The sequence below is a fragment of the Onychomys torridus genome, chromosome 9 (genome assembly GCF_903995425.1).
Source record: "Onychomys torridus chromosome 9, mOncTor1.1, whole genome shotgun sequence".
Taxonomy (NCBI): Eukaryota; Metazoa; Chordata; class Mammalia; order Rodentia; family Cricetidae; genus Onychomys; species Onychomys torridus.
This window is the reverse complement of record NC_050451.1, coordinates 91,032,605-91,053,336: the sequence shown is the minus strand read 5'-3', so window position 1 is coordinate 91,053,336 and position 20,732 is coordinate 91,032,605. Positions and strand designations below refer to the sequence as shown.

The 20,732-nt window shown below is 34.1% G+C and overlaps 1 protein-coding gene across 13 annotated transcripts in view; it reads left to right on the top strand.

Moving 5' to 3' along the window:
- Positions 1 to 20,732, top strand: part of Mycbp2 (MYC binding protein 2) — a 243,679-nt gene that overhangs the window by 107,455 nt on the left and 115,492 nt on the right. For 12 of the 13 annotated variants that reach the window (XM_036198612.1, XM_036198616.1, XM_036198617.1 and 9 more), the window contains 9 exons: positions 3,693 to 3,865; positions 5,180 to 5,305; positions 5,389 to 5,516; positions 8,895 to 8,986; positions 11,932 to 12,066; positions 13,661 to 13,744; positions 15,824 to 15,920; positions 16,881 to 17,073; positions 17,453 to 17,727. In XM_036198612.1, coding sequence (XP_036054505.1) covers positions 3,693 to 3,865; positions 5,180 to 5,305; positions 5,389 to 5,516; positions 8,895 to 8,986; positions 11,932 to 12,066; positions 13,661 to 13,744; positions 15,824 to 15,920; positions 16,881 to 17,073; positions 17,453 to 17,727 — 1,303 coding nt within the window. The remainder of the gene's footprint in view (positions 1 to 3,692; positions 3,866 to 5,179; positions 5,306 to 5,388; positions 5,517 to 8,894; positions 8,987 to 11,931; positions 12,067 to 13,660; positions 13,745 to 15,823; positions 15,921 to 16,880; positions 17,074 to 17,452; positions 17,728 to 20,732) is intronic. The other variant, XM_036198607.1, reaches the window with a different exon arrangement.

Here is a 20,732-nt window from a genome sequence, read left to right as displayed (position 1 = left end):
TTAATAGATATGTATTAACTGCATAATATATGGAAGGGTTGGGGTGGGTTTATTTATTTTTATGGAGGGTTTTGTCTTTTGTTTGTTCATTTTGGTTGAGACATGGTCTCACTATATAGAATGGCTTAGACCTCACTGTGTAACTGGAGTTAGCCACCAGCTTGCAGTTTCCTGCCTTACCTTCTGAGTGGTTGGATTATAAACATGCACCACACTTAATTCTTTGGGATATCATTTTGTTTGTAGAAATAGACAGTATATAATGGCAAATGATTGCATACACATAATGGAATTTTATTCAGCTATAAAGAAAAATGAAATTTACAGGTAAATGAATAGAACTAGAAAAATAGTATACTAATAAAGGCAATTAAAGCCCAGAAAGACAGATAGTGCAGGTTCTTTCTCATATATAGATCCTAACCCCAAATCTTTGTTTATTTAGCTTGGAGTACCTCCACAAGCCAGAAAACTAGACTAGAGACAGTAGAAGCCTTTTTTGATATTTATGGGCTGAGGGGGTTAGTGAAGAACTTTGGGGGCCCTGGTTCTGCACCATGAGGTAGAGGCCCAAGGGGATGGAGATGGTCTGGAGAATGAGCTGACTTGGAGTAGGGGGCTCTCTGTATTAATTTGAGATCAATTTTTCTGTGTCTTTGGAGAATGTCCCTGGATTTTTATTGAGATTGCATTGAATCTGTAGGTTGCTTTTAGTAGGATGGCCATTTTCACATCATTTATTCTTCTGATAAAATGAACATCAGAGGTCTTTCCATCATCTAGTGTCTTAACATTTTCACTGTAGAAATAGTTCATTTACTGGAGTAGGTTTATTCCCAGATTTTTTTGTTTGTATTTTGGCTTTAGGGGCTATCACAAATGGGTTTGTTCTCTTAATATTTTTTTCAGTATGTTTAATACTGGTGTTTTTAAAAGTGGCTGGTTTTTTTGTATGTTAAGTTTGTATCCTGCTTCTTTGCCTATAGATCGTATCAGCTGTAGAAGTTTCTCGGTAGAGTCTTTAATGTATAAAAATCATTATCTTCTGACTTCTTTCTTTCCTGTTTATATGCTCTTGATCCCCTTCCATTGTCTTATTGCTCTACATAAAGCTTCAGATATTGTGTTGATTAGGAAAAAGAGGGATACCCTTCTTTTGTTCCTCACCTTAGTGGGAATACTTTGAGTTTTTCCTTCATTTATCAGGATACAGGTTGCCATATATGTTCTTTATTATATTGAGATGTGTTCCTTCTATCTGTCACCTGTCAATGACTTATCACAAAGGGATATTGTATTTTTGTAGGCCTTTTTATATTTAGAGGATAATTTCATTTCTATCTTGAAATCCATTTATATGATGAATTAAATGTATTGGTTTATAGTTTTACATGAATCTTTGCATCATTGGAATGAAGGCTACTTGATCTGATGAACAACCTTTTTTATGTGATTTGTAATTTAATTTTGAAGTATTTTGTTGAGAATTTTTAGTATCTGTTTATAGGGAAAAGAGTGATTTTCTTTTTTGTTGCTGTGTCTTTGGTATGATGGTAGTTAGTTCTGGCTTCATAAAGAGTTTGGAAGAATTCCTCCTTTTATCATCTTTTGGAATGATTTGAATATAGTTAGTATAAATAGTAGACTTTTCTTTGGAAGTCTTGAATTCTGCTGTGAATCCATTTGGTCCTGGACGTTGCTTTTATTTATTGTTTATTTATTTACTGTTGACTAAGCAACTTTTTATTACTGTCTCAGTATTGTTGGTTCTATGTCTGTTTAAGTTGCCTCTTTCAATTTGGTTAAATTGTTTAGTTTCAATTACTTATTTAAAATGTTGGTTTCATTTTAGTAGCTCCTAAGCATCTAGAAATTCATCCATTCCTTTTGCATTTTCCAGTTTAAGGCATATAGGTTTGACTTAAGGTATGACCTGGTGATTTTCTGCATTTCATTAGTATATATTGTCATATTTCCCTTTTCATCTCTGTTTTTGTTAATTTGGATAGTCTTTCTCTTTTGGTTAATTGGGCTAAGGATTTGTTGATATTATCTTTTCAGAGGACAAGCTCTTCATCTCGTTGACTCTTAGTCATTTTTTTTTCATTTCTATTGTATTAATTTCTGCCCTAATTTAACAATTTCTTTTGGTCTATTTCTTTTGGGTTTGATTTGTTCATATTTTCCCAAGGCCTTAAGGTGTGTCATTAAGTTACTGATTTACCCTGTTTTGTCTTCCTCAGGTACTATGTACTCATATAGAATACATACATACATACAGGCCAAACATATATACACATAAATTTTTAAAAAATTTTAAAAAGATTGGAAAAGAATTAACCCTGCTGCATGAAAGATATTTCCCTTAATGATGCAGTAGGGCAATAATATGTAAATATGAATGTTTAGATGATGATGTGAAGAGTTTAATGTGAAAATCTAACAGAAATATCTAAGAGAAATCTAAGAGAAATATTAGCATCTCAGAGGAAAGATTAGAGATTGTAAAGGAAAGTCAGTATTTGTAAAAGTAATATCTAAGAATTTTTTAGAAAAAAGTAGATTTGGCTCCTCAGATACTAAAAACTATACTTTTTGATTATCTCCAGTCAAAAGATTTTTATTGCTACAACAAAACACTAAAAGTCAGAATATAATTATTAAAGTAACCAGAAAGAAAATTATTGTATACAAATGAGAAAAGTTATATTAGCATTTCTCAAGAGCAGCGATATGATGCTACTCCTACTAATTATAGAAGCTTCTATTATAGGATTTATTTTGCTTCAAGTACTATTTTAATTTTTTTTTTAATCTGAGGGAAGGTTGCTGGAAGGGGCTAAAAGGAGGAAAAGGAAGGGAGAAAGTGGTATTTTAACTAATAAATTGTTTATTTTAAAATATATTTATTAAATTTATTTAATAAAAAAACATTTAAAAATACAAAACTTTAAAGAAAATAATTTTTGATAAAGACATAACAAACCTTAGTATCCTTTTTAAAACATATATAGATTCAGTGGCATTAAATATATTCACATTGTTAGCCTATAGAGTTCTAGAACATTTTCATCTTGCTAAATTGAAACTATATTCATTAAATAATAACTCCTCATTTACTCTTTCCCTAACCTTTTGATTATTTATTATGAGTATAGGCTAATGGCAAGATGACATTGTGATTTGACTTCCTTATAGTTTTTTATTGGTGGTGTACTGCTGTTTGTAAAAAACCTTAACATTGACTTCCATTTTACTTCCGTTTCTAGGGTAGAATTCCACATCATTTGCCCATTTTTTTGCTATTGGATTGATTTTTCTCTTGCTGTTTTATAGGAGTTCCTACACATTATGACCATTATAGTTTTGTTGCATATATATTTTTCACATTTTCTATCAAATTTCCCTTGTCTTGTTAGTGAAGTTTTTTGTATATGAAAGCTTTATTTTTTGAATGCACCAAATTTAAGTTTATAATTGATGCAATATTTGTGAAGTTTTATAATCTATTTTCAGATTTTTTTGTAGTGGTATGAATGAGTTATATATTTAGCTTAGGTATAGAAACCAATGAGGGATGCATTTTCCTGTGTGTATTAATTATATTATTTATTCTATAGTCAATTATAATTTAGAAAAATTGCAAAGTTAACTATGTGTTGAGGTGCTATACTTATTATCTTTCTTGATAGGTTTCGACCAACTAGCCGAGAGCTCTGGTGTTACAATGCAGTGGTTGCTGATGCCAGACTTCCCTCTGCAACTGACATGCAGTCCAGATGTAGCATCCTAAGTCCTGAACTTGCTCTACCAACAGGGTCGAGGGCTCTTACCACCCGATCCCATGCAGCCTTGCACATTCTGGGTAGGGTTGCCTTCTGATGTACAGCTGAATGGCATTTGTGTGTGCTGTGCTAATGGTCAGGATTTTTCTTAAATAGTTAAATTTGTATGTTATTCCACCATGTCTGTTAGATAATAATGGATTCTAGTCATGAAATAAATTTAATTACCTCAGAAGTTTGTCTTCCGTGAAATGATACAGACGATCTCAACCAATATCATTAAATATCAATGGATGCTTAAGTATAAAGCATCCCCGAATATAATTTTCTTAATAGAAAGATAATGAAGTGGTTCTGCTTAACTTGAACATATAAACTTTCAGAGATATAGACCAAATATGTTCCTATAGTGTTTAATTTATGTATATCCCTATGTAACTACTTTGAGATACAGAACTTTTGCAATAAATAGTTCCTAGAGTTTTATGGGGTTTTTTGTTCTTAAATCAGTCCACATACCTGTATCTTGTGTTGCTTTTAGAAAATGATTGTTCAGAAAGACTCATTTAGGAGCTGGGGAGACAACTCAGTGGGTAAAGTTTGCCTTCCAAGTGTCAGGACCAGAGTTGAGATTTCCAGAACCTGTGTAAGTGCTGGGAGGGCTTGGTGGACCGCCTATAATTTCAGTGTTTAGAAGACAGAGACTCTGGAGCAAGCTTCTAACTAAAATGTCCATGTTGGTGGGTTCTGAGTTCAGTTGAGAGACTTTGCTTCAATAAATATGGTAGAGGACAACCCAGGAAGAGTCCTGATGTGATGTTAGCCTTAGGCCTCAACATATGTGCACATACATGCATATTTACCTTTACATACATAAACACTTCCCCATATGTGACCACACCTATATGCATTCCACACACACATGCAGATACACAAAAGGAAATGCTTGTGCTTACATAGCATTTACAACTATAAATTCATATTTCTAAGCATAATTAGTAGATTATAAATATATTTTCTCCTAAGATTTTATTTTAAACCATTGTAACTATCCAAAACAAACATTAAAGTTATTGCACTATGAAAATCAAATTGATTTAGGAAGTTTTATAAAAGAAACTTGTAAGGACCAAAAGTACAGTGGTTTGACTTTTCAGAAGTTTAGTTTTGTGAAAAATGTCATAATAACTTGTGTTTTAAGTATAATAATTATTTATGCATAAGAGAATTGATTGTATGTATTCTTCCATTAAGTATGTAATATTGAGAATAGATTATATTTATTGAGCATATTCATAACTTATTTTAATTTGCTCTGTATAGCATTAAATAACATCAGTACTACAGGAAGTTTTTGTTTCAAGGGTTTGAAGCTTACTTGTTCATTGTTTTAGGTTGTCTTGATACTTTGGCTGCCATGCAGGACTTAAAGATGGGCATTGCAAGTACAGAGGAGGAGACTCAAGCAGTAATGAAAGTCTATTCCAAGGAAGATTACAGTGTGGTAAACAGGTTTGAAAGTATGTATACTCAGACTTAGGAAATGCTAGCTAATAATAGAAATATCTGCATATTTAAAGCCATTATCCCTTACGTCTTTCAGGTCATGGAGGGGGCTGGGGTTACTCTGCTCATTCAGTTGAAGCCATACGTTTTAGTGCCGACACTGACATTTTACTTGGTGGTCTTGGTCTGTTTGGAGGGAGAGGAGAATATACTGCTAAAATAAAGGTAAAGTTCATGATAATGTAATTGTTTCGTCCACAGATACTTGTTTTGGCTTAGTCTGTTGTCTTATTGAATGTTTACTTTTTACCTTGGTTTGTTGATAATGGTTCCATTAGAGAAACGAAACATTGCTAAACTCTTACTATGAGATTGCTGACTGGGTAAAAAATCTAATTGATTCAAAGGGAGAAAATGAGTTTTTAGTAATTTTTTTTGTTTTGTTTTGTTTTGTTTTTAGGGGAAGAGGCAATGAACATAGAATTTTAATGTAGTCCCATAGCTTTTACACTTAGTTCTTATGGAAACTGTCGTTTTGTATCTACTAGTCTCCTTTTGTTTTTCTTATATTTTTTATCATAATTGTGTTTTAATTTTACACATCAGCCATGGGTTCCCCTGTCCTCCCCTCTCCCGCCCCCACCTCCACCTTCCCCCCATCCCCTCCCCTTCATTCCCATCTCCTCCAGGGCCAAGACTTCCCTGGGGATTCATTTAAACCTGGTGGATTCAGTACAGGCAGGTCCAGTCCCCTCCTTCCAGGCTGAGCAAAGTGTCCCTGTGTAAGCCCAAGGTTCCAAACAGCCAACTCCTTGTTCTCCCTTTCTGTTCTTGATCCAGCTGTGATCTCCTGCTCCCCTAAGCTTCTCTGTGCTTGCCAACCCTGCCTATCTTTTCTCCTGCATTGGCTATTGGCCATTCAGTTCTTTATTAGACCATCAGGTGTTTTAGACAGGCACAGTAACACAGCTTCACAGAGTTAAACAAATGCAACATAAACAAAAGTAACACATCTTAAAATAATATTCTACATTCCCCCTGTTTGTGAAAATAAAAATAAAGGTTTTGACTTTAATATAGTATAGCTACATACAACAAAAACAGTTATCAAATAAGAATTAATTTACAATGCTCAGTCCATTTGTAGTTAGCATATTCAAAGAAAATAATGCATTATCTATCCTAATTTAGTGAATCCAAAGTTTTATACCTAACTTATTTTCTGTCATAACTAAGGAAAACTACAACTTTAACTATTTAGTCTTCAGCTCTATCAGAGATCCAGAAGGATGTAATGTTAACCAACAACAGAGACATTTGGGTGCCTGGACAGTCACCTAAAGTTCCTCTGCAGTGTTGGGGCATCCATCTTCAGCCTACAGGCCTAGAGAATCTGGCAGACCCTTTTATAAAGCAGGAATTTTGGACTGTCCTGCCTTTTTGTGGCAATGTTCATCAGTTGCTTTCCTCTGTGTCCTGCAGACTATCTGGCAGACTGTTCTGTGAAGCAGGAATTTTGAAGGGTTATCCTATCTTGTTTTTGCAAAGTTCAACAGTTTTTTTCCTATGATTTTCCTGTCTTCTTGTGGCAAAGTTCAACAGTCACTTTCCTCAGTGTCCTACAGAATATGACAGATTTCTCAGTAATACCTACAAAATCAAGCAAATGTATTAAAGCTCTTGATAACTTTTGAAGACCGTCTACAAAAACCTCAACCAGAACGGAAAACTTTTTAAAATGTTTGCTTTTTCTACTATTGATGATAATATGTATACTTTTAAAAGTAGAGACACCATAAGAATGAATTTAGTAAAAATTAAAGTTCCTATAGTAATATATATTATAGGAACAGAATAGTGCTTAAGAATACCTAGCACACATCTATGTTTATAGTAAAAATCCACTAGTTTTAGTTTTTCAAGTGTATTTCAGTGTACCTCCTTCAAAATGGCTACAAATGGCTTGATTCCATAAGACAGAAAAGCAAATTCAGTGAGTTGTTTAGTTCTAGAAGATAATACTCAACAAGTTCATCAGTATGATATATATATTGGATATTGCTACAGAACTGTGACTGGCACATTGATGAGTTTAAAAGTATTTGTTGAGTGTCAGTGAAGAGGCAGACTATAGTCAGATCATTATATTATGCTATAAAGAATGACCACTGAAGAAGTTTACAGTGAAATATTCCAATCAAATATTCCTTTTAAAGAAAAAAAAAAAGACAAGCTAGTAGATATAAGCTAGATTAGAGCAGGGAGAGAGGGCCAGAGGGTGGGTAGGGTGTGTGTGGGGTGAGGGGTGGAGTTAAACTAGTTTTAGAATCCTTGAAAGAATAGACACAGTGGTGGCCAGGAAGTGTGAGCACAGGCTTTTTAAGACGCTCCCACTGTACAGTGCAGGGATAGCAAGAAGAGGAAGATGAGTCATTTACTCTAGGACATAGAGTATTGGGGTCTCTGGGACAATTCAGTAAAGTCTGAGATGGAAATAGGTTTCCAGGACCTAGGATATGGTTGAAAACTAGAGACTACTGGCATGGTACTGTTCAATAATTTTAAATGCATTTTAATATCTTTGCTGCATTTTACCTACTCTAACTCTCCAGAAAAAAATGCAGGTTTTACAAATATTAGTTCATTTTTATTAGGAAAATTTTAATTAAATTATAAAGACATCGCACCCTACCTTCCTGGTCCTCCCTCCAACCCCTTCCATGTCTCCTCCTCCTGACTCCTCTCATGTCCCTCACTCCCTCTTAATTTGACAGCCTCTTTTATAAATATATAAATACAGTCTGCCGAGTTTGTTCAGTGTGGCTTGGGTGTGTCTGATTTCAGGACTGAATACTTGGTATTGGATAACCATTTAGGGGCTTTCTTTCTGGGAGAAGCTAATTCTCATATTAATCCATTTTTTAAAAGATCTCTTTTCTCATAATCCCTTTTTCCTTACCTAGACTCTTAGGTAAGGCTCTTCATCTCGTCCTTTTCCATGCTACTTACTGTACTGGCTTTTGCTACCTGTGTTTTTTATGTTTTGATGACCCTATTGTGACTCCTCAATTCCTCTGTAGTAATATTCTTATAATCTTTTGAGCAAGGTTTTTCTCTTAGGGTTCCACAAATATTATTTCATTCAATTTGCATAATTACTATGAGATGAACACTGTTAATAACCACCTCATTTTTTATGGAAGAGGACACTAGACCCCAGGTCTTCACAGCTGTTATGTAATGAAGCAAGAGTCTGCCTCATTTAGAAAATCTTAGTTAAAAATGCTTTCATTGGGTTGTTTTTTTTTTTAATCCTTTGAAAGTTTGTATTTCTATTTTATTATATCAGCTACAAAATTTCCAGTATGGTACTAGAATTAATATAATCATAAAATACTGCATGATTCCTATTTTAAATGCTTGTATACTTATATAATTTCTTTACTTATTAAATTTAATATTTAATTTAGTAATTAACATTTAAATAGTAGATAAGAATTTTTATACTATTTATAGTTTAGTTATATTGGACATGCACAAAATTTTAAACACTTAGATGTGCAAAACTGAGTGATTGTGGTAAATTTGTTTTTCTTTCTCCAGCTGTTTGAGCTGGGTCCTGACGGAGGAGATCATGAAACTGATGGAGACCTTCTTGCAGAGACTGATGTGTTAGCTTATGATTGTGCTGCTAGGTAAACGTTTTGCTCATTATTCAGTATATTATTTACATACTTGAAATTAAACTTTTATTTTAATTTAACAAATGCATATTTAAAAGGTAGTTTTGAATAATCTATTGAAAAATTGGGAAATTTAACTATATAAAGTTATACTTCACTTAGTGATGGAGATACATTCTGAGAATTTCATTGTTAAATAGTATGAATACCATAGAAAGTCTTTACACAAACCTAGATGATATGGCCCTGTAAACCTAGTATGCACCTTGGTCACATAGTTTAGCCACCATCCATTATATGTGATTTGTTGTCTGAAATCTTGTTATGTAGTATATGAGTGTATTAGGAAGTGTAGCTATTCCTTGTACTAATGTTACATTAAAACTATTAATCTTAATTTTATATAGTTAGATGAATAATTCAGTACTGGAAATAGGAATATACAAATATTTTGCACAAGTAGTTATATTAAATTCTTAGAGAAGACAAGTGTAGTAGTGATCTAGTGATTGAAACAATCATTCATTACTAGTAACATTTTATATATGTATATATCACATACATCAATTGGCCTTAGTAGGCCATATTTTAGATCCCCCTGTACTCTGACATGACATCAGTGGTACATGCTTGATTAATGACCCTTGGGGTAGTGGCGCGGGGTGGGTATGAGCTTTGTTGAAAGGTCTTGGGAGCTGACTTGGATTGGGATATTTATTTATAAAGTTTATTAGTGTGAAGAGACTTAGGTTTTTCAGTCCTTTCTGGAATCCTAAGAATTATTTCAACACTGCACTATTATACATTAGTGTTTTGACCCAGGGAATGTTGTGATGGGAAAAACATAAACTGATCTTTATAATAATAAAAGTACACTATAGTTCCCAATAATAACTATGTTTTAAAAACACTAGTTGGTGGCTAGGGGGAATGGCTTAGTCAGGATGGTACAACACTAGCCATGTAAACATAGCAGATGGGGGATGGGGTTGGGGGGTAGAGATAGGTGACCCTTAGCACTCACTGGCCAACAAGTCTAGCAAAAATCAGTGAGCTACAGGTTTAGTGAGATACCCTGTCTCAAAAAATAAGATGTAGAACAACCAAGGAACTCTCAATGTTGATATTCACAGACAGACAAACAGACATACACACACACATCATCATCATCATCATCATCATCATCACAGAAGTAACCATAAAAGGCACATAGAGGCTTTTTTGCTAATAAAGGTCCATGTTTCCAAAAATCAAGGTATGACACTGGTTTTACTTTTATTACCAAAGACATACTTTGAAGACGTAAGAGTATTTCTAAAAATAAATAAAAAATATAATAAAATAAAAGAGTACATCTAAAGAAAGACTGGTCTATTTCTATTTATTTTGTTATTTATTTATTTATTTATTTATTTATTTATTTATTTATTTATTTATTTATTTTGGTTTTGTGTGTCTGTCTGTCTATCTATCTATCTATCTATCTATCTATCTATCTATCTGGTTATTTGAGACAGCCTCCCTGGCTGTCCTGGAACTCATTCTGTAGCCCAGGGTGGCCTCAAACTCACAAAGATTCTCCTGACTCTGCCTTCCAAGTTCTGGGATAAGGGTCTGAGCCACCACTGCCTCTCCCTGTTACTTTACTTCAAGTATTAGACCAGTGGTTCTCAAGCTATAAGTTGTAACCCCTTTGGCAAACGTCTCTTTCCAAAAACACTTACATTATGATTAATAATAGTAGCAAAATTATAGTTTGAAGTAGTAGTGAAAATTATTTTATGGTTGGGGGTCACCAGAACATGAGGATCTGTATTCAAGGGTCACAGCATTGGGAAGCTTGAAAACCACTGCCTGGGACTCTATCATGTTGTTGATACTTTGTAATCTTTACAAAATTTCTTTGTACAAATTCACTTAAAGGGGACATTTCAAAAAAGATAGTTTTCATTAAACTTTAATATACCATTATCTTTTGCTATTTATTTTTTAGCAGAGCATTATGATTCTCAGATATAAATTGTGATGTCTTTGGTAGAGAATCACCTAAATTTTCTTCATTAGCTTACTAGGCAGGCCCCAGCTTTTTTGTGTCTTTTTTATTTAGTCCTCATTTATCCATCATAATGCTTTAACAAAGCAGGATCCCCTCTTGTGAACTCCCCCCCCCATGTATCTTTTCACACGTATCTGTTCATAGCATGCCCCTTCTTCCTTACTACTCTGTCTTTTTCTCATTGTCAAGACCAGGTAGTTACTCTGGCTCTTCACCTGCCAGGTAGTCTTACTTTTAGATGTTGTTTTCTATTAAATTATTAACTTTCTTTAGATATAGTTTCTGTTCTCTGTACCAGGCTCAATTCAAACACTATATGAATTAATTGTCACCAGGCAACTCAAGTAACTAAACATCCCCCTCCCTGCTTTATATTAGTTAACAGTTTTTATTTGGAGGGGATTTCATACATGAGAACGATGTATCTGCACATCAGCATTCAGATAAACTGACACATAATAATTGTAGTAACTTGCTGCAAATCTCTAAGCTAGTAAGTCATCACCCAGGATCCTTGACCAGAGAGTCATTTTCTTGGCATGCTACCCCTCAAAACACTTAACTGAATAAATAGCCCACAAACTTAAGGGCAAAATTCCTTGCCTGGATAATTTTTAATGCTTTAAAACAATTTAAAATATTTTTCTTTTTTTAATTAGAAAGTTTTATAAGATTTAAACATATTGTAGACTCCATAAAGAAAATAATTTGATTTTCTGAACATAAGGAACTGAAACTTGTTTTAGTGTCTGAACTTTAAGATTCTTGTTAGAATGAGATTCTTGTTAGACAAGAATCTTTTAAAAAAAAAAGCAATGTCATGTGTTTTGGTATAAGGTAGTTAAAAGTAACTACATGTACCAGACAAGTGCAAAGGTATTTGACTTCTTAATTTCTCTAGAGAAAAATATGCAATGATGTTTGATGAGCCAGTTCTCCTGCAAGCTGGATGGTGGTATGTAGCGTGGGCTCGAGTGTCGGGTCCCAGCAGTGACTGTGGGTCTCATGGACAAGCTTCTATTACCACAGATGATGGGTAAGTGTAATGTTGAATTTGACCTATGTAACTCCTATTTTTGTTTATGAGATCTTATTCTGAAATCTCAGAGTATTAATATAATTACTAAAAATTAAATTCATATAAACTTGTGTGTCATATAACAAAATATACTAAATGAAAATCTAGAAAGAAGGGAGAAGACTGCATTATTCTTGTCAGATGGTATATGTGTCTTTCTGGGTATTGAATTGTTTAAAAGCTCTATAACCTAATTAAAGATTACATAGAGGAAGGGTGCAGGATACTGATGAATTTGTGTGTGTACGTGTGTGTGTACGTGTGTGTGTGTGTGTGTGTGTGTGTGTGTATGTACATATTCACACTTACATTTGTACTGCACAATCAAATAGTTTGTAAAATTCAAAGTTTCTGTCATATGAAATGATACTATCTTAATTAAATGCAGAGAAAATTATACTACTTTTAGATTAGGAAGAAAGCCCAGCCAGTAAAGTATTTGCTACACAAACATTAGGATCGGAATCCAATCCTTAGAAATCTTGTAAAAAGAAAAATGTGATGTGGTAACATTCACCTGTAATTCTAGCACTGGGAGAGCAGAGACAAGTACATCCCTGCAGCTTGCTGGTTAGCCAACCTAGCCTACTTGGAAAGTTCCAAGTCAATGAGGGAAAGACCCTTTCTTCAAAACAAAACAAAACAGTGATTGGCTCTTCAAAAGTGATACTCAAGATAGACTTCTGGCCTTCATCTATACACATACACAAGTGCACAAGCACCCACAGGAACAAGCACATGTGTTTACACATGCACAAAATAACTAGACACTTCTATGTGCATTATTTCATTTGATCCCCTCAATAAGTTTTGAAGCAACTGTTCTGATTCACACTCAGGAGATTAGAGAAATGAAATGGGTAAACAATATTCTTAGAATAATGATGTGGTTACCATATACAGAACCCAGCCTTCTTTCTACTCAACTAATTTGATCCTGGTGTTTGAAAATACTATGATTTGTAAGAGAAATTAAATTTATTTTTATTCTTTTGGAACATAGTAGTATAAAAGGTACATGCTAATTTTTGAGGTGAATTCCATGTTGATGACTATTTAAGGGAAGTTATATCTGCCATAGGATGTTTCTTTTTTAGCTCACTGTTAGAGTTTTGCTAGAACTGCATTCACTCAGAATAGTCCATTCAGTTTAGAATATCATAACACTTGGATGAGGCTAAAGTCCCTAATTGTATCTATGTAAGTGGCTTTCATGTGCCAAAGTAGAAATCGTTAGTCCACGCTGACTGCTGAGGTGAAAGCCAAGCTGAAAGATGGGAGGCAAGAGGCTCCTCATCTAGGAGTTCCCATCAAGTTCAGTCCTTCATTTTGTTGATAATTCAGCAGCTATAAATCAGGTCACTACTTTTCATATGTGATTCTTTTCTTTAACAAATACATAATTTCCATTAGCATAAAATTTGAGAACATTATTATTAAATTCCTAATAATTATTAATTTCATTATTAGTAACTTTCCAAATTATTAAATTCCTTTTTAACCTTAGAGCTTGTCATTTTTGGTGTCATACTGTTCCTTTTTTATCTTTTAGAGTTGTTTTCCAGTTCAAGAGTTCGAAGAAGTCAAATAATGGTACTGATGTAAATGCTGGTCAGATACCTCAACTGTTATATAGGTATTTAAACCTTTTTATAGTTAACTAATACAATTTCTTCTTTGTTGTGCTGAAATAAAACCACTATAAAATATGGAGCATAATAATGGAGTAATTATTGAAATATTGAACAAATTAATGTTTGTTTTGTTCTGGTTTGGTTTTTGGTTTTTCGAGACAGGGTTTTTCTGTGTGGTTTTGGTGCCTGTCCTAGAATTTACTCTCTAGCCCAGGCTGGCCTCGAACTCACAGAGATCCACCTACCTCTGCCTGTCATGTGCCAATGTATTTGTCTATTTCTAGATTACTTATAACCCCCATTAAAAATATTTTTCTTACTACACATAGTCTCCAAAAGTAGAAGAAATAACTCTCTTCCATGTCTCCTCTTCTAGTGATCACTAAAAGAATTTGAATGTTAGAAACTTCATATTTCTCCAGAAAGAATTTTTGATTTTTCATTATCTATTGTAGTGATTGTTTGTTTGCCTGTGATCCTTGACCTTTAACAGCTGAGCCATCTCTCCAGGCCAAAAGTACTTTTAGAACATAACAAGTTGCACTGGACTGCTTTTATGGATTACTGTTGACTATATGTACATTACTAGGGAATATGACTTTTTATGTTTTTAATGGTAAATGTTAAAGTAGATTATTTCACTATGGCAAAATGTACATTTTAATACAAGATTTTTATTAATTCTTTGGAAATTTCACAATATATTTTGATAATGTGTACTCCATTCTTCCCCTAACTCATTCTAGATCCACACTTTCATGCCCCTCTTTTGCCTTGCTTATCTTTTTCTTGATTTCTTAAGATAGAGATTTTTTAAAGTGAATTTTCATTCTTTCTAATATATGCACTAAAACCTGCAATTATTTTTGTAGTTCATTGGCTGAATTTTATAATCTTTGTTGTATATTGATTTTAATATTTACTCAGTATTTTATATTTCATAAATATATATTTCAGATATTAATACTATATTTATGTAATTTTTAATCCTCCTCCCTTTCCATCTTATACTGTGGTCACCATTCCCTCTTAAATTCATTACCTCTTCTTTAATTATTTAATTATTATAGTTATACACCACACACACACATATACACATACATACATAGGTTTGTAAGTTAATAGGTACATAGGTAAGTAGATAGCTAGGTAGGTGGGTAGATAAATGATATATAGTACTGAGTCCATTTATTGTTGCTTTCATGAGTTTAGTGCTGACCACTTGGAATTGGATAACCTATCAGGAGCTCTTCCCTATAGAAAATTGATTTCCCCTCTTTCAGCCGCCATTGATTATCTATAGTTCTTCATCTGTTGATAGGATCATGGGAGATTTCTCCCATCCACATTGACATATCAACAGGTGTCATTATGCAAGTCTTGCTTGGACAACCATATTGTTGAGATTTTGTGGGTGTAGCTTCCTTGTCATATCTAGAAGATACTGTCTATATTCAGGCTTCCTGGTCCCCTGGCTCTTAAAATCTTCCTACTCACTCTTGCATGATTTTCCCTGAGCTTTAGTATGGGGTTGCATTGTAGATATGTCAGTTGGAACTATCATTTATTCTCTGCTAATTGTGGATCTCTGTAATAGTTTCCATCTGTTGCAAAAGAACCTACTGAGTCCCATTTGTACTTTCCATATGCTCCTGGATGTTGGGCCATTTACTGGAGCGTGGTTGGCTTGCGAGGGGTCACACCCCTAAAGAAAACCTACCATTCTTCTCTCAGGAGTCATCATCACCTGTCCATAGCTCCTCCCTTTTCCCTCCATAACAGAATGGTGACTGGCTTGATCTAAGCTGGTTCTGTGCAGGCAATCAAAGTTGCTCTGTATTCATGAGTACAGCATTCCTATCAAGTCTAGAAGATACTTTTAGCTCCTGTCCACCTAAACCTCTGGATCTTAAAGTCTTTCTCTTCCCTCTTCTACAATGATGCTTGAGTCTTGGGGGTAGTGGAAGTAATGTAGATGTTCGATTTGTAGCTGAGCACTCCACCGATACTGAAAATGTACATTAAAAGTTGTCATTGGTCATTGATTTGAACATAGTATATTGTTTATCTTCTGCCACCAGACTCCCAACCAGTGATGGCAGTGCTTCCAAAGGCAAACAGCAAACTAGTGAGCCTGTACACATTTTAAAGAGATCTTTTGCAAGAACTGTCTCAGTGGTAAGCCAGTTTAAAAAATTTCAGCTTTGCTACCCATTGCTGAATTTTAATTCTAAGACTGTCTCAGCATAGTTTTATAAATTTAGATTTGCCTTTATTTTGGTGTTTATATTTTAGGCAAAGATAATGTGTACTTTTAAATAGTGGAAAAGTAAAAATGTTGCCTATAATTTTACCATGCTCAGCTGAATTGGCTTTTCTGTATCTGAAATAACTTGTTACTTTTCTAACTAGACACTTATCCTGCTAAGCAATGAATTTGGCATCTTTTTATTAAGATCACGACTGCTCTTTTTGTTTGGGTTTTTTTTTGTCCTTTCTAATAATTTTTATATGTGTGTATAAATGGCCTTGTGGTCATTAGGTCATTGAAATTGTTTATATAACAAATGTATTCAGTCATTTATTTTAAATTTTTCATTTATTATATCATACCAGCAATCTTCTGGGCCTTGGTGAGGACTCGGAAGCAAAGTGGTCCACTCTGAGATACTATAGTGTTTGTCGTCATGTATGTGTGACGGTCTTTAGATCATTGAGAACTACAGGGAAAGTCAACCATAAAAAAACAAAATCCAAATAGTAATTTTTGTTAGTAACTTCAACTCAACTTTTCAAGAATTGGTTATAATTTTTATTATACATCTTAATATGTAAGTGATTTATATAGTGTGATATAGGTATCACTGATTTATAATATTTTAACACTACTTTAAATTGTTATACTGTATTGACATAATCTCAAAGAAACATGTAAATTATGAATTACTTCTTTTTTCTCTCCATATTTATAAGATAAATTAGCTAGGCTGGTAAAAGGAAAGTATAAATATGTGTGCAGCTCTCAGAACTCAGCAAAACGTTCAAGATAGTTTTGAAGTGGCATGCCTTTATTCTCTTGTATTCAGACTAAAATGTCATTTTAACTAATTAGTATATGTTTTTCATATTGTGGATTAGGAATGTTTTGAGTCATTGCTAAGTATTCTTCACTGGAGCTGGACTACGTTAGTCTTAGGAGTTGAAGAACTTAGAGGGTTAAAAGGGTTCCAGTTCACAGCCACGCTTCTAGATTTAGAGAGACTACGCTTTGTGGGGACCTGTTGTCTGCGGCTATTGCGAGTCTACACCTGTGAAATATACCCAGTATCAGGTATGGAAATTTAAAAAAAAAAAAAAAAAACACTTTGGAAAAAAATCATTTCAGAGATTAAGAAAATTAATATAGAGATAGCCAAGTGTTTAAGATTCCAAGATACCTTTAAGTTGCTCCCAAAATTAAAAGAGAGAAAAATGTTACTTTTAGATTATATTAATCAAATAGAAAAATTTCAATCATAAAGTTAGATTTAAATACTCATGCCAATTCTTTTTTCTATGTCGATTTTTTAAAATTATTTTATAGCCTACTTAATCTATGCAGTTTCATTTCTGGGTTTTGGTGTTTGATTTTTATTTATACAGTAAATGACAATTATTATTTATAATAGTACATACTTGGATTTATTAGCACTTTTCTTATTTTCTCAAAGCTACAGGAAAAGCAGTTGTAGAAGAAACTAGCAAATTAGCAGAGTGTATTGGAAAAACAAGAACTTTGTTAAGAAAAATTTTATCAGAAGGAGTTGATCATTGCATGGTGAAGTTGGATAATGACCCTCAAGGATACCTCAGCCAGCCTTTGAGTCTTCTGGAAGCTGTCCTTCAAGAGTGCCATAACACATTCACTGCCTGCTTTCACTCTTTCTATCCAACGCCTGCATTACAGTGGGCTTGCCTTTGTGATCTCCTGAATTGTTTGGATCAGGTAATTTAAATTTATAAAATGTTGGTTGAAAATAAAATATATTGCTTAATGCTCTGCAAGAAAATCAATTTAAATGCTCATACTTTGTTAACTACTAAAGGTTAGTTAGGAAATCTGCTTTATGTGTGTCACTTGTATAGCTAAAATTTAAAAATTTGTTTCATTCTCTGGTATCTATTTGTTATAAAATTATCAGACTGTTTATGTAACTGCTGACTTTTTCTTTCAGTCTATAGGTGAAGTATTTGATAGTGGTGGGGGGAGAATGTAGTGACTGTATGAAAACAAATGGCCCTTGGTGATAGAAAATCACAACATGTCCACAGGGTTGGGCTTTCCCGGAGGACCACCTAGTTATTTCTGGTCCAAAATAGCCATTTCCAGGTCAGAACATCTCACGTGACTAGGACTCCGTGGCTTTATATGCGCGCATGTGTGGAGTAGCCACATGCCGCCCTGTACGCATGCGTGACTCATTCTTTAAAAAGCAGGCGCCATTTTGCACAGGTCTCTCTCTCCTCTCTCCTCCTCTTCTCTCCTCTTCTTCTCTTCTCTCCTCACTCTTCTCCTGTCACGTCTCTTCCTACCCTGTATTAATAAACAGCTCTTCTGTGGATTTGTCGTGTCCAGGACGTGTTCCACGCGGGTAAGAGTGCCGCTAAATAACTAACACTTGGTATCTCCACAGATGTAAGAACTGGAGAGGGAAATGAGAGAAGAACGTGCTGACAATCATTCATTCACTCATGAAGACACCAAATCACAGAATTTCAAAGCGCTTTGCACAAATGCTTTACAGAGCGATAGGGCAGAAAGAGACATTGGCACTGATAGTTGGGGCTGCAGTACTCACGTTGAGACAAAAAGATGAGGGGTGTAAAGGATTAAAGTATGATAGAAACCATCTTGATCTCTAGAATTTTACTTTTATTTTTAATTGTATGTGCATTGCATATGTGTATATATAAGTAGAGAAGGCCGAAAAGGGCCCTTGGAGCTGGAGTTAGAAGCAGTTGTGATCCATTGAATATGGGTGCTGAGAATTGAATGTTGGTCCTCTGGAAAAAGTTAGTGTCTTAACTGCTAAATTGAAGCATTTTTCCACCCCTGCCTTAATCTTACTGACATTCATAAACTACAATATGCAGCTTCAGAATGCATATTTTTTTCCAGTACACATAGACTGTTCAGCAAGACAAATCATATACTTTGACATACATAAATCTAGTAAAATTGCAAACATTAACATTTCAAAGAACACTGGCTGCACATCTAGAAGACCCAGGTCTTATTTCCAGTAGTCACATGGGGTCACAACAGCCTGTAAGTCTAATGCCAGAGCCTCATACATCACCACTGGCTTCCTGGAGCTCCGGGATTGCATATGGTGCATAGTCTTACATGCAGGCAAAATGCCCGTACATATTAAAAAGAGAAGAAAAAAAAAAAAAAGGACTTTAAAGAGTCTAGTCTACATAGCAAGTTCCAGGGCTACCATACCTCATAAATAAGGGCCAAAAGAGGATCTTAATTGCCTTATATTCACTAAAAAACAGAACTCACTATTTAAAACTTTCCCACAAACAAAAAATTCCTAACGCAGATATTGTCATTCATAGAGTCTTTAAACATTTATAAAGAACTAACACATTTAACAACTTCCTTCAGAACACATAGAAGGTAACTGATGGCATGCCTGGTAACCAAACATAACATTATTATGAGAATAATAATGGACAAATATCACTGAGACATAGTTATTCTGATAATACTATTGAGTTAAAAATCCTAAATGTTGTATCATTACCAAGTGGTATTTATCTTGAAATGCAGGATTAACACCTAGAAATCAATAGAATTTATTGGGCTGGGCTATGATTGAGTGGTAAGTACTTTCCTAGCACATATGAGAGAGTTCACTTCCCTGTACTGGGGTAAAAAAAGAGTTCATAGTAACTCTTTAACATAGACAAATACATTATACTTTCAGTACCTATTTAAAATACATTTGACAGGATTAGCAGGTAGTCAGTGGTGCAAACTTTGCAAACAATGTTGTAATGAAACATCCCAAACTTATAAAAGATCCCTATGAAGAATCTGTTACTAACATCTTACTTAATGGTAAAATGATATTGTATTGAATGCTTTCCCAAATTTGGAAACAGTATACTAAGTGTGAACAATCCACAGCTAACATCCTACTTATCAGTGAAATAGTGAATCCTCATCCTTGGAAAATGTGTTCTTGCCACTTTGGATAATATTGTAATGGAAATGATAGTAGTGTCCAGTCTGTGCCCTGCTATCCTCTAGTTCACTAGCATCGAAGTGGTCAACTTTGATCCATGGTAAAAACAGTGTATGTTACTGGTACTTACCTAGAAGAAGAATACTGCCTGGACTAAAGGGCAAATTAAGTACTCTCACCTTTGCGGCCTCCCTTTGCTAGGCTAGATTTTGCAACACTGGATCGATATGATATGGTGCTTTTATGCTTGACTGGTAACACAGGTGTTTGAAAAACTAAGTAATGTGTGCATGATTTTTGTGAATTAGGATTTCCTAAATTGAGAAGTTTAAAAAATTTGAAAAATTGTCGAGATGTGCTACGATTTCTCTATAAACTGGAGATAATAACATAATTTTGTGACCTTACTAAAATGGTATTAGAGAAGTGTAATTTGTATTATTAATTTTTGTCAAAAGTAGCTTTAGTTCTTACAAAATAAGTGTTTTTGATAGATTCTAATGGGAGTCTTTTCACCTCTCACATTGAAAATGGTGCTAGGAAGAAGTGATGATTGTAAAGATATATAAACATTAGTTTGCTATAGGACTGGAAGTAAGTTTTCTTTTCATCTGTTTCTCCCCATCATTACTAGATAATAATTTAATTATGCTTTAATGTATTGATGTGTTCTTATCCTTTAATATGAGTGATAGATAATTTTGGTGTATTTGCAGAAACTTGTTTTCAATTGATGCAGTATTTGAGGATTCTT